Consider the following 14,770-nt stretch of genomic DNA (forward strand, 5'->3'; position numbering starts at 1 on the left):
CAACAATGTTCAGCGACTTATTGTGCAATCTAGGAGGCCTGAGAGGATTCGCCATGCCATTGAAAGATGGGTAAGTTATTGACAACTTCTCTACAGACTTATAGTTGTTCATATCTCAGATTGAAAAGCATGATGAACCTATCAGTTTCTCACAAGCATCCATGTCAATCAAATGGGTTGAGGCCATGAATGAAGAAATGAAAGTTTTACATGAGTGTGGGACTTGGGAGATTGTTCCCAGACCATCGAACAAGAATGTTGTAGGATCTAAATGGGTCTATAAAATCAAGTATAAACCCAATGGATCCATTGAACACTATAAGGCGAGACTAGTAGCGAAAGGGTTCACTCAAGAATATGGGCAAGATTATGACAAAACTTTCAGTCAATGTTGTGAAAAGCGTTGAGGCGTAGTGAGGCGCTCCACCAAAATCCGAGGCGAGGCGTAAAGCGTAAGCCTCAAAAAAAAAATTGAAAACTTAAAAAAAACTAGAAAAAATATCTAAATTTATAAATAAATAAAAAGTGCTTTATTGATGAAGCAACAACCAACAAGAAATAAAAAATCTCAAATAAATACTGAAAAAACATGAGATTAACATGTAAAACAGTAAATGGACCATATATTTGGATAGCAATGGATCAAATATTAGGTAGGATCCAGTTCCATCTAAGGAGAGTGTCTAAATAAATAGTCTTTGTTGTAATGAAAAGCAGGTTGAATGTTAATGAAAGTTGCTCTTTAGGGTGTGGAGGCCACCTTTTCCTTGAATTGAGGGAACATATTTTCTATTTCTTTACTTTCATCGATTTTTGAGTATCGTGTTGCATGTGAGACACAACATCTAGTATAAGAGTAGTGATCTTGGTGATTTTCAGCATAGCTTGAATAGAAAATGGAGATACATGACCTTAACGAGTTCTTAACTGCATTCCTTGAGATGGACATGCGATTGTGTGAGATGGGGACAATGACGACCCAATCGAATGTGCAGATTGAGGCTAAAGCCATCCTCAAAATGGTTGACCATCTCTACAACTTTGTGAAGTTAGACACAAAGTTCAGAGTTGTCAAAGGATGCATCGAGAGATCTTGATGAGGTACTCGCTGACATTGATGAGATGGAGCTATCAGTGATTGTAGTAGTTGGCATGCACTAGTGTGGAATTGGCAGCAAAGATGGTGGAGGTTTCATCATTTCCTAGCACAGTAGACACTAATTACACGTGGTTTGAGGAATTGCACAGCAAGGAATTAGATGAAGTCCATAAAAAATGGGATGAATTCAGAATGCTTGCTTGGCCAAGGATCAAGTGTTGGTGATTGTTGATCATGTGTCATTCTTTCCAGATCTATGGGAGGCATGTGCAGCCATTAACCTAATACCATCCAACACAAATCGTTTGCTTGCAGTGTTCTTCAACGATTTGAACAATGAATTTGATGTTGCTACTATAGCACCCCACATGCTTGATGACATGTGACTCCAATTCGTGCAACAATATTGTTTAGTGCCTGCGACTCTTAGCTTATGATTTATGCGACTCATAAAAGCACCAGCACAGTGCTTGCCAAAGCGAGCTCTCAGTGTTGTTGTGTTGTCTTCTAATATGAGAATTTGATACTTTGGTGTGCAAAACAAGGTGAGGCGTGTACGCCTCACCTTGAGGCGCGCCTCGCCCTGAGGCATACACCTCAAGGCGTATGAGGCGTGCGCCTCAGGGGTTTTGCACTTTATGCTTGCGCCTCAAGGCACAAAGCCCCTCGCCTTGAGGTGAGGCGCGCTTTTTGCGCCTTGAGGCACGCATTTAATAACACTGCTTCCAGTCCTGTGATTAAGATGGGAACTATTCGATTAGTTTTTTCCTTATCAGTTCAGTATGGATAGACTCTAAGCCAACTTGATGTCAAAAATGCTTTTTTGCATGGCAGTCTCAAAGAAGAGGTGTATATGGAGCAACCCTCTGGTTATACAGAGCATAACCCCAACACACATGTTTGCAAGCTATGAAGAGCCATCTATGGGCTAAAACAGGCCTCTCGTTCATGGTTTGATAGCTTCTCTGTTGAAGTTCAGAGACATGGATTCGTTCGATCTCATCTTGATCATTCGCTTTTTATTTTTCGAGATCGTCAAGTACGCACCTTCATCAGTCCAAGTCCAAAGGGGAACAACATTGCCTGGATGTATTCACAGATGCAGATTGGGCTGGAGATCCAGATGACAGGCAATCAGTTTTTAGATATTGTGCCTTTCTTGATGGGAACTTGATAGCATAGAGTAGCAAGAAACAATGTGTAGTTGCACGATCTAGTACCGAAGCTAAGTATCCAGCTATGGTGGCTGCTACAGCAGAGGCCACATGGCTGAGACATCTTTTGACTGAAGTTGGAGAATCCATTCTACCCACCACTATCTTGTGTGATAATCAAAGTGCCATACAGATTGCTTTTAATCCTATTCACCATGGTAGCACAAAGCATATAGAAATTGATAATACTTCATTCGACAAAATATAGAAGATAGAGAAATTGATCCTGCTTGTGTTCCTACGCATAAACTGAAAATTTCACATGCTAAATTTATCTTCACATGCGCATAAACTGACCATACAATGCACATGGAAAATTCTGGGCCTTTAAACTTACACACAAGTATTTATTTTACATGTTATGTATCTCTTTTTTTTTTTTGAAAAAAAACAACCCGCCGCACCTAGCCGACCTAGTCGGCTCCAGCCCAGCCATCACAATCGGCTGGTTCGGCAGCCCCCCCTGCACATGCCCAACCGGGCCTGTCAGGCCAGCCAAAAGGAAAGACAAAAAATTTATTTCAGCTGGGCGGACAGTCAGCACAACTGAAAAACCACATCTTTTTTTTTTGTCAAACAAAACCTGCCAGCCGAACCCACTTGGGTACGTCCGGTCGGCTCAGCAGACCTGGCAGCCCAGGTCAGCTGAACTCGGTTCAGCTGGGCCTGTCATGGCTTCCAGCACGTGGTCAGGTCTGGCCAGATCTGGGCCAGACTGCAAACCCTCAAAAATATATATGTATAAGTTATATTTTTTTAAGGCATTTACCTAGACCTACAACAATAAGAGAACGTTGCAACTGTGCAGGAAGATGCACATGTTCTTTTTCGAAAATGCATGCATACGCACACTTATGGCCAGACTGCATGTATAAGCAACTTATCATATCCCATGCCTACATGAATATATGCACCTTCCATTTGGTTATGCCTGATCCCCACAAATAAGTGTACCTTTGCACTTACACGGCGATATATATGATTATAGAAAAATTTCACATAAACATATGCATCTAAATTCACATAAGAATGATTATAAGACTGTTAGATTAGAAATACAAGAATTTATGAATTCATGTTTGAAAAGTACATGGATAGGTAAACATACATTCACGTATGCACAGATTTGTGGCCAAGTAAACATGTTTATGCATGTATGAACAGATTATCTCTCAAACCTACATACATGTGCCGATTTTTGCATTAAGTATCCAAAATTTCTCATGCACTAAATCTGGGCCAGATTTGCACATGTTACAAACATGGCAAATCTGTCCCAATTTAGGGATTCACCACACATAACGGAGAACATATACGAGCACAAGCATTGACATACGTATTTTCCCCAAAATAAACCCCTAAAGGAGAAACATAACACCCATATTAGAGTAAATATTCAGATTTACTCTTTTCCCATAGATTTTCTCTAAAATATTGCATGGAATACAAACCCATGCTTTTTTTCTCTTTCGAAACAAGAGAAGAACCCGTACCTTTACCGTAGATCGAAAAAGAATAAAAAATTAATGGTGAAAATGACGGATGATCGGAGAAGAACGTAGCCTTCTTCTTCTTCTTCTTCCTCTTCCTCTTTTTTCTCTTTGTTTCTCTCTTTCTCTCTCTTCCTCTCTCTTTTCCTTCTCTTTCTCTTTCTTTTCCTTTTTTTTGACTTATTTATAAAGCTCTAGATGGGCTGGAAAAGAGAGTGCATCCCCAGCTGAAACTCGCTTCTCTCTTAGAGTTCCGAAAATTTCGACACTCAAGTGTTGACTTTTTCAAAGTTTCATTTTAATAGGCTTCCTAAAACCTTCTTAGATGCTTCTAGGTATGTTTAAGGGCCCTGTAAAGAGTCCTAAACACTCTAAAAACAAATCTCAGAATTAATTAAAAATAATTATTTATTTATTTGTTATTTATTAAGAAATAAATACCTAGAAGCTTTCAAAAATTATATTATTGAACTAGAATATTCTAAAGTGATTTTATATGGGTTCAAGGGCTCTACTTAGAGTCCTAAACAATTGTCGAATTAAATTTCCAGAATTAAATTAATTAATTAATTATTTATTTATTTATTTAATATTAAATAATAAATAAATTTTCAAAAGCTTCCAAAAATTATTAAACTAACTTAGGAGGCTTCTTAACATTAATTAACTCCAATTTAAAGGTTTCTAATGAATTTAAAGTTGGAAAAATCACTGGGCATGAATTTGGATATGGATCTGGATCCAAGATACAAATCTATCTCAAAAATCCAAATGGGTCCTGAGCTGGATCAATACGAGATTAATATGGGTATTGGATAGAGTCCAAATCCATATTAATTTGGATCAAATCCATCAGATCCGGTCCAATCCAAATCCGGATCTGAACCGATAAATTGCCCAATTTTTGAAAAAATGCGGTTTTAGGGCCAACCGTAGCCCGAATCAAGGAAAATAAAATATCGTTACGCTCAGAATTCTGAGACGCATCCAACGATATATAAATCGAATTTCGCTTCCAAAATTCGTCCAAAAATAACCTGAATTTCCCTTGAATTTAAAAGTTGAAAATAAAACTTTTTCTCACATTTTAAGTGGCTCGTTAAGGCCTTGACAATGAGACCTGGGCCAAGCCCAAACTCCAAAGCATCAACCTAAAATCGAAAATCAAATGATTTTTCTTCTATACTTGGCCAATTTTTTTAAAAATCTCAAATTTAACTAAGTGTGAAAAATACGCGATATTACAGGAAGGTTTTAATATTTGTGTTGAATTGATTTTTAACAAGATTATAAAAAAGTTTAAAACCCGAAAAAACTTCATATTTGAGTCTAAGGAAGTAGATCCAAGTGTACCTACTAAAATCATCTATGAATGTAACATAATATGAATAACCACATTTTGACATAACGCGAGCGGGATGCCATACATCCGAATGCACTAATCCAAAAATTTCATTAGTTAAAGAAGTTTTAGATCCAAAAGGTATCATTTGCATTTTTCCAAGTATACAATCTTCACATACGAATTCTTTTTCCTTACAATTTTTTTTCAAAAACGGAAAAAGCGATAGTTTAGATACACTTGGATGTCCCAGTCTTTTATGCCAAAGATCCAAGTTAATATCTTGGATACGGTTACAAAAGGATTCTTTAGGTAGACATAAAGAGTCCATGTAGTAAAGGTTTCCTCTTCTATGACCTTGCCCAATCAGCTTCTTTCACTGGAGATCCTGCACCCAACAAGCCTTAGATGAGAAGACTACCTTACACCTATAATCGGAAATTTGATAAACCAAAAAAAGATTTAAATCAAGTTTTGGAATAACCCTAATATTTGGGACAACAATTTTTTTTTAATCATTACAAAGATTTCTTATACTTTTAACTTTTAAAGTACCATCGGCGGTTGACACACATAAAAAATATAATTTAGTGCAATCAGATAGCGGGGACTCATTATGAGTCATAAGAAAAGACGTTCCCTAATCCAAAATCCAAGAAGACTTACCTAGAGGAAAAGAAGAAGAGATAGCGGCACTGGATGTAGAGGGAGTGGCTTTTAGTATTTGAGAAACGGCCTCCGCAATTTGAGCAATTGATAAATCATTGAAGTTGCTCTCTTTCTTTGACTCTTGAGACTCTTCACTTACCGTGGCCACCTTTTTGAGTTTGAGACAATCTGGTCATATGTGTCTCGGTTCTTTACAATAGTGACAAATAATCTTTCCTCCCCTATATCCTCTTTTGTATCCTCCCCCATTATGGCCTCCATTATATTTTTTCTCAAAGTGGGAAGGTTTATAAGTTTTTACAAAACTTTCGTGTCTTAATACAGCAAGCACCTCATCACTAGACTTGTGCATTCCAAGTCTAGTTTCTTCTTGACATATTTGGGCAAGAGCATCACTTATGGAAAGAGTGGAGGTCCTATGAAGTAAAGAGGACCGAACTTGCTCAAATTGCGGTCGAAAACCATATAAGAGAAAAGATTTTCTCTTTCAACTTCTTGTTTTCTCATTTCAATAGTCGGACCTTCTCATTTTTGTTCCAACATAGCCAACTCATCCCAAATAGGAGATAAGAGGCCATAAAAATCTCTTACGCTCTTATCTCCTTGTTTAATAGTATGTACCTTGTCTTGAAGATAATATAGTATTGCCATATCTTTTTGGATCAATGTGCTTCTTAAGAAGATCCATACATCACAAGCCTTTTTGAACTTGATGATATTAGCCATAATCTTGAACTCCATGGTATTCGTAAACCATGAGAGTATTTGATCATTATTGGCCTATGTCACAGGGATTCGGCTAGCAGGGTGCCGCACCCGCATCGACGCGACTCGACGCGGATGCGGGTGCGGCACCGGGTGCGGTCAACCCGATTCTGGGTGCGTTGACCGCACCCAGGATCATTTCGGTCCATTTTTTTTAAAAAAAAAATTGCCCTGTGAAATGGGTTGCGGAATTTAAAAAAAAAAAAATTGCTGACAGCTGCTACTTTTAAAACCATCCAGATCCTTCTTTTTCGTAAAGGATTTTCTCTCTCCATAATAAATGATAATGATGGCGGTAGCCTAGCTGGCTATTAGTATTCATTGTTCTCCTGACGAGATGTAGCTTTCGGTCCATGTTCGTAAGCCAAGTAGTGGGGACGGCCATGGGCTGCGTGATCGGGCCAAGCGTGTTCTGGCTCTTCTACAAGGCCTTCAAAATGGGCAATCCCAATAGCGAGTACCAGGCGCCCTACGCGACGCTCTACAGGAACATCTCCATACTGGGGGTGGAGGGCTTCTCGGCGCTGCCCAATCACTGCTTCAAGCTCTGCTGCGGCTTCTTCACCCTGGCCGTCGTTATCGACCTGCTCAAGTACAGGATCCTCCCCGAGAGGTGGGCCAAGTTTGTGCCGATTCCGATGGTGATGGCCATCCCGTTCTACATCGAGGGTTACTTCACCATCAACATGTGCGTGGGGAGCTTGATACTGTATGTTTGGGAGAGGACGGACAAGGTTAAGGCGGAGACATTCGGGCTGGCAGTGGCGTCGGGATTGATATGCGGGGGCGGGATATGGACGCTGCCCGCCTCCATACTCTCTCTTGCCAAGATCAACCCACCCATCTGCATGAAGTTCCTGTCCCGCGCCCTCAACAACCGGGTGGATTCCTGGTTGAGTGGTTGAGAAGGGTTGGTGATAGAAAGTTGCTCTCTCTCTCTCTGCTTTTATCTGTTGATATTTGCTTGGACGGACCAGTTAATTGTGTGGTGCTACCGTGTGCTACAACAACACTCAGCCGGCTTTTGATTTAAGTCTCTGGTTTTATTCGCATTTTATAATAAGGCTCCATTCTTGAAATAGTAGTAGGGTATGATAATACAAGATTAACTTAATTAGTTCTATCATTCACTAAGTCGAGTTGGTTGAGTCTTTATCTAAATGTTTGTCTTTTTCCAATTTGTATGTCAACTTTGATTGCTCTCAGATTTGAGTTACGGATTTGCCAACCATTATTAATGATATGACTGTAAAACACAAAAAATTTTGTTACAAATTATTTTAAAATATGCAAATTGGGCCTAGATCCAAATTTCAGATCCAGGACCCATAAAGGGGTATTTATGCTTAAATAATAGAGTTATATTAAAATAATATTAATATTGGTAATAAAAGAGAAATATACATATATATTAAGTGAATTCGAGGATCCACAGTTGGATCCACTTGGATCCAACTTGCGGATCCATATTTTTTGGAGGTTAAAATTTTATGTAAAATGTGAGATTCAAAATAAATAAAATTTTTAAGTTTTTAAAATTTATCCAAGGATCCACAGTTGGATCCATTTGGATCCACTTGTGGATCCATATTTGTTTTGGGGCCAGGTTACGGGTCCCGGGTTCGGACCCGAGCCCCACCCCATGGCAGCCCTTTTAAGAGAAAAGGGCAACCCGATAAGGGTTGCCCGATAGTGCGTAACAGAAAAAGGAAAGGGAGAAAAAGGGGGGTTACGCAGGGCGTAACCGACCTCCCCCCCCCCCCCCCCATATCTCGGCATGGAGGGGGGGGGGGGGGGGCGATAAAAGGAGGAGGGGGGTTAGGGGTTCTCTCTCCCTCGCCTCTCTCTCCACTCTGTCCCCCATCTCTCCCCGTCTCTCTCGATCGCTCGGTGCGCACACGCCGGAGGAAAGGAGGTCGCTGGAAAGCTGCGACAGCCAGCAGCCATCAAAGGCCACATCGAGTACTCCCTTTCTTCACGGCAGCAGTGAGGTGCGTCAGCCACGATTGTCTCCGATCACCGGAAGGATCGCCGGATAAGGTACGGTGCTCCTCTTGAATCTAGATGAGGGATCGAATATCGGTTCGATAAAGTGTAGGGTTTGGGGATGAGAATCCATGGAAAAATAAAAAGAACCCTATTTTGGTTGTGTGCCCTATGAGACATGGAGGGCGAACCGTGGGTCACTCTCCATGGCTCGATTGTTTGTTTTTCGTTTACTTTCCTTTTCTTTTCAAGAAAAAAAAAAGATGTTGTTTCATGTTGCTGACCACCAGTACATTGGTAGGAGGCGACAGGCCCAGTCGGCTGGGTGTTGTGTTAGCAGGGCCCCAGCCGACCCAGTCGGCTGGGTACTGGCCTGTGACTCGTATGATTCAAAAAAAAAAAAAAAATATGTATGCTGAGTACGTTAAATCCACAGGGGCTGATTTTATTTTTAATTTGGGTTGAAGGCTTAGATTAAGTTGCTGCATAAAAATTTGGGCATCACAAGCTCTTATACAAGATTTGTTAGTGGTGCATTGTTCATGTTGTTCTATGAACATGATGGAGTTTCATCAGTAGTACATGGTTTATACATCCTATTGATTAGATCAAATTGTATTTTCTGTATTTCACAAGCTTATTCTTTTTTTATATTGCGTAGTTTAAGTAACTGTTCCCTAGTGGTGTCTTGGAACAATTGCTTTTTGGCTATTGCATTCATTCTAAAGGCTGAATCTACGATGCAAATGAAGTTTGCGTTTGACAGTATGAAGTCGATGTGTTTAAATAGTTCTCTGTGCTCTTAAAACTTAGCAAGATTAACTTTCTTTTAATATTTTACTTATTATTGTGGACCTGTCCTGAAGAAGTCCAACTTAGGTTGCCTTCTTGGGTTTTGATACCAGTATATCCTGAACCAGATATCCTTTAGTGTAACTGAAATTCTGACTGGGAAAAATACTTGTGAGGTACCCACCTTCCGTGGGTTGTTTCAGTGCCGAGCAGAAAATGAAACTTCTGTTATAAAACTGTGTGTGTGTGCGTGGGCTGTACTGACACTGAAATCGTGAAAGAAACAACTTGAATGTGTGTTGATACACGTGCATTAAGCTAACCATGTTTGTCATGGTTGGTGTTGTCCATGATACTAATTCCATACATGTGAAATAGATGAAAATATTGCCTATGCCTGAGATTTTTTTTCTAGTTCTGTTCCTGCAGCATATGTATATAGTTGGGTTGGTTGACAGGCTATTTTTCAGCTGGGAGGATGTTAGGTCCGGGATGGATAAGCCCGACCAACTTCTCTAGCATATGCAGAAACTTACACTTTTGCCCGGTGAATATGTGGAGTGTTATCTTAGTATATCACTCTACGGGTTGTTAAATCGTGAATGTGATCATGGATCGGTTATTGATAGTGTTGTAAGCATGTACGCTTGACTTATTAGGTGAAGTGGTGCATGAACACTCACACACTCAAAAGAAGACATGGATTTGGTTAATGCCCATATGTGATGTAGGTAACACACACATGTTGAAAATGCATATGAATGAATTATGACATGCATATGTTTGGGTTTATATTTGCATGAATATATATGCTTTTGGCATTTTGGCTTAGTATTATAAATAAAACACTACTTTTGTTTTGTGATGTGATGCCTCGATGGCCTAAATGGACCGTCATCGGCCTGGAGAGTCGTGGGTTTGGTTTGCTTTCACATATGTTTTAAATACATCACTTGAACCACATAAGATGGTTTGGCACTTTACTACATTGTTCTAGTTGTTTATACGAGCTGGAGTCCCGTAAGGGTCCCCGCAAGGGAGAATGCGGGTTTTCACCTTACTTTTGCATATGGTGTTGCAAACTTAAAGAATGAACTTTAAATAAATATAATGAATAAGAACAGTGTAATATACATTCTGGGATATCTCATCTGGAATATGAGAATCTTAGATATCCGGTCTTGGGGAGACTGTGAGGATACAAAAACTCCGTGTGCGTTGTTGCCCTTGAACCCGATATTGAGGTTCTTCTCCTGGCCACGGTTTTAGGGAGAGTCCACCACTTTACCCGGGAGTGGTGTGTTAGTCACAGCTGTGAGTTTATGGTACCAAGGAAGTGGCACTTGTGGGCGTGGGGTGTCCCTTGTGTCCCCGACATTAGATGTGGAGGTCTAATGTTCCGATGGATGGTGTTGTTTCTTGATATCGGTCGAGGGCTAAGTTGGAACCCAGTAATAAAATACAAATTGTGTGTTAAGCTACCCTGGGAACCTACTTGACCTCGGGGTTTGTACCCGTTTGGTGTATCCGCGGGCCACGGTAATTAAAAAGAGGAACTTAAAGATGTGTGCATTTAATAAGGCATGCATATGGAAAGATGGAACTTAAATGAAAGATAACAGAAGAAATCATGCATTGCACATAATCATGCATTTTTCTGTTATGCATTAGATCATGCATGTTTGAATCATTCTTGATATCATGACATCATTTGGTGGTAGCATATGATTTACTTTGTGAAATCATGCCGAAAGGTTTGATTATTTAGTTCTTGATATATGACACTGCTTTACTGTTCTTGACTGGTAAGTATATGCAATCATTGGTAGTTATGGATATTTGAATGTTGCAAATCTAATATCTGCACTCACTCAAATCATTGCATGAAATCGTATCCATGTTCTTTCTTTCACCTGGTTTCTCTAGAAGTAGTTGTGCTCAGAATTTGAGTTTTGACACCCTACTTTGTTGGTTTTTCACAGGAAATGGTGAACAGTGAAGTTGGACATGCATCTGGGGATGGATGAGTTATACTTGGGCTTGTCAGCTTCAGTAGAGGACATAGTGGCTCTTTCTTTTGTCTTTTAGTTCTTTTAATTTCTGCAATTATTACTTTACTTTCAGTTGAAGAAAACCTTGTCTTTGAAATTTTCTTACTCATTAATAAAAGAGTTTTAGTTGGTTGATATGGATGATAATTGCAACTTCGTTTGTGGTGGTTGGGCTATCCAATGAAAAGTGAAACTGTGAGGACCCCAGATCTCTGGGAAGTTTTCCGCAACTTCTAGAAAAAAAAATATTCCGCATTTTTAAAGGATCTGGATTGGGGTCGTTATAATGACCATGTAACCAACATGGTTTCTTTTTCTTTTTTTGGTTATGGGCCAAAGCTATATGATAATGATGGTGGTAGCCTTGCTGGCTATTAGTATTCACTGTTCTCCTGACGAGATGTAGCCTTGTGTAGAATAAAAACTATTAGTATCTCGGTGCTCCAGCTGTAGCCTTGTGTAGACCTCTCTTTTTCACATGTCAAATCCAATAAATTTCTTTTAGTTGTCATCTCTGTGCAGCTGTATATAAAATGAAATTTGAAAAATCCTATGGCGTGGCAGTGGAGTGGTAGGCCTAATGAAGACTCTCTCTCCAACAAACCACATCAAACCTTGCACTTATATTTTTTTTCATGAAGACCAGGGAGTTTCAGACATGATTGAATCATGACATTCAGTAGAACGCAGCAGGCTGGGATTGTCAATCCTTTCATTTCATCAATTTTGTCTCGTTGCCTCAAAGTACACAACAAGCAGAACGTGGGTAACGAGTCTTCAAACAAACTCCCGACCCGCGCCGGGGGAACCCCCAGATATATATATATATATATATATATATATATATATATATATATATATATATATATATATATATATATATATATATACATTTTTGCCCCTGCCGCACCCCCGCACCCGGGTTTTTGGAAGTGCCGAATCCCCGCACCCGCACCATGTGACATAGTTATTGGCCTCTCAATCCTCTATTTTTTCTTGATATTCTTACAAGGCCTTCTCCTTTTCTTCTTCAGAGAGGAATTTGACTTGATCTCCTTCTCTTCTCGTTAGCTTTAGTTGAGGTTCATTAGTGGTTCCACTAACAAAACCCCAAAGCCTTTTCCCCTTGATATGGTTTTCCATTGCGATAGCCCACATCAAGTAGTTGTTTTCGTTGAGCTTGTAGGAGATGACAGAGGCAGATTCTCTTTCACCCATATTGAAGAATAAAACTTGTTGTTGAAGAAAAAAGTTTGAAAAAGACCACCACCACAAAATGAGCACACTTAAGACAATTTTCAATATTACAAGAGCCCAAGGCTCTGATACCATGAAATAAAACAAGTGCACTATCACAATGCCAACAAAGGGCTACACAAGTGCATGATTGCAATCCAGCCTCTAATGGACCGAATACAATCACAAAGAGAATAAATCTCACAAGAACTCAATATAGAAATAAGAGCTTTTTTTATATCCACAAGCATATGCTGAAAAGCATAAATGAACTCTTTACAATGGGCTCTATTTATAGAGCAACACGTACAACAAAGAGCGTTGAAAGAGGGAGGCAGTCCAAAAGTCGTTGGGCTGCCTCCAACGGTAAGAAATATGACCATTGGGAGCAGTCCAATGACTAATTGGACTGCTTCCCAACAGTCAAATAAAGTTTTAATAAAAAACAAAACAACAAAAAGACTAAAAAATAAATAAAGAGTATAATACAGCCCCTATTGGACCTTATACATACAAAGACCAAAATACCCCTGATATACATATAATTATACAATATACGTATATCAATTATATATATAATGTATTTTAACATGGGATTGGGTCGGATCCAATCCCAACCCAACTCCAAATCCAAGCTCCAACCAATACAGATTTTAATATGTATTATATATATATATATATATATTGAATCTCCAAGTCCTTCATCGTCCTTTCTCATTGGATCCCCAATTGGATCCAGATCCAATTGGGTCCAAATCCAACTTGGTAAAGTTTAAAATAATCGATACATAAAATTTTCTGTCTAACGTGCTTCTACAAGATTAGACCATCTAGACCAAAACCAAGGTGAAATTGTAAGCCAACTGAAATGCGGTTAGGTTTTCAGATACTTAATAAAGGTGGCATTCAGTAAGGCAGGCTGTGTTGGTCCAAACTAGGCGTTAGACCATCTTTGTATGGTCTCCTGTGTTTTCAGGAAGTAGGCTACCCCTTTGGCCCAAGTTGTTAAGCCACTGCCTAGGCTTTTGCCATCTTGTTTCAGGATTGAGCACCATCGACGGAAAAATGCGGACCAACTGACCTGATATGCCAGGTAGGTTTCCTGCAATCTTTTTTATTTAAAAAGGTGGAGGTGGGGAACATGACTTTTTTGACCTCCTTCCTTTCTGGAAAGGGTGATGGTTTGGACAATGGGACTAATGGGAGAGAAAGAGAGCATGAATTTTCCAGCCATCTTCCAACACTGATACATCGGAAAGGTAATTGGGAACACACACACACACACATATATATACATGCACACCCACCCTCTCTCTCTGGTCCCATAATCCCAACCACCTCACTCTTTCCAGAGAGGAGGTCAAAGAAGTCTTCACCACCTCCATACACTTCCACCTTTCTAAATCAAAGAGAATGTAGGAAACCTGTCTAGGATATCAGGTGGTATTGGTGGACTTTGTACTGTCAATGGTGCTTGAAAACATGATAGGCATAAGCTTAGGTGGGTGGCTTAACAACCTGGGCTAAATGGGTAGCACGCTTCCTGAAAACACAGGAGACCAGACCAAGATGGTCCTAGACCTAGTTTGGACCAAAGCACACACACAAGGGATGCACAACCCCACCTGCCACCCTCCCACACACCCTCCCCCCGAAAAACACACACACACACCATCTCCACTTTTGTACGGAACACAATTTCCATTGCCAAAATTTAGAAATTTATGACCATCCACAGACAAGCCAAGAGATCCAAAAATTGGGAGCCATCACAGTTGAGCGAGAGGAGGGGACATTGACCAATTGTATCCTCTATTCTTTTGAAGTATCCAGTATCCGGCTCAAACCAAGCTATGGAAATTATCCAACTAGATTAAGGCCCAGCTTTTGCCAAAAGTCAACTTGAACCCAAGCAAGGAAGAAAACCCGATACTCAGGCCACCCAGCTCAATAACCAGCTAAATAATTCTTGTAATGCTGTTTGTGCATCAGAATCTGACATTCTTTTGAGGCAGTTTCAAGAAGTTCATGGGGTCATACTCTGGCCTTACTGGCACTACTGCTGTAGCAAATAAAATTTCCAAAGTTTAACCTAAAAAGACAAACAATTCAAGTTACATGGCATT

At 39.8% G+C, this 14,770-nt stretch overlaps 1 protein-coding gene across 5 annotated transcripts in view; it reads right to left on the reverse strand.

The window, feature by feature from the left end:
- Positions 1-14,770, reverse strand: part of LOC149828603 (uncharacterized) — a 207,472-nt gene that overhangs the window by 34,696 nt on the left and 158,006 nt on the right. The window contains exon 12 of one of the 5 annotated variants that reach the window (XM_090017654.1): positions 14,373-14,736. The exons of the other annotated variants lie outside the window; for them this stretch is intronic. Coding sequence (XP_089873780.1) covers positions 14,732-14,736 — 5 coding nt within the window. The 3' untranslated portion in view covers positions 14,373-14,731. Of the gene's footprint in view, positions 1-14,372; positions 14,737-14,770 lie in introns of those variants that run through there. 5 annotated transcript variants of the gene reach the window in all.

The sequence above is a fragment of the Nuphar pumila genome, chromosome 9 (genome assembly GCF_984573655.1).
Source record: "Nuphar pumila chromosome 9, dmNupPumi1.hap1.1, whole genome shotgun sequence".
Taxonomy (NCBI): domain Eukaryota; kingdom Viridiplantae; phylum Streptophyta; class Magnoliopsida; order Nymphaeales; family Nymphaeaceae; genus Nuphar; species Nuphar pumila.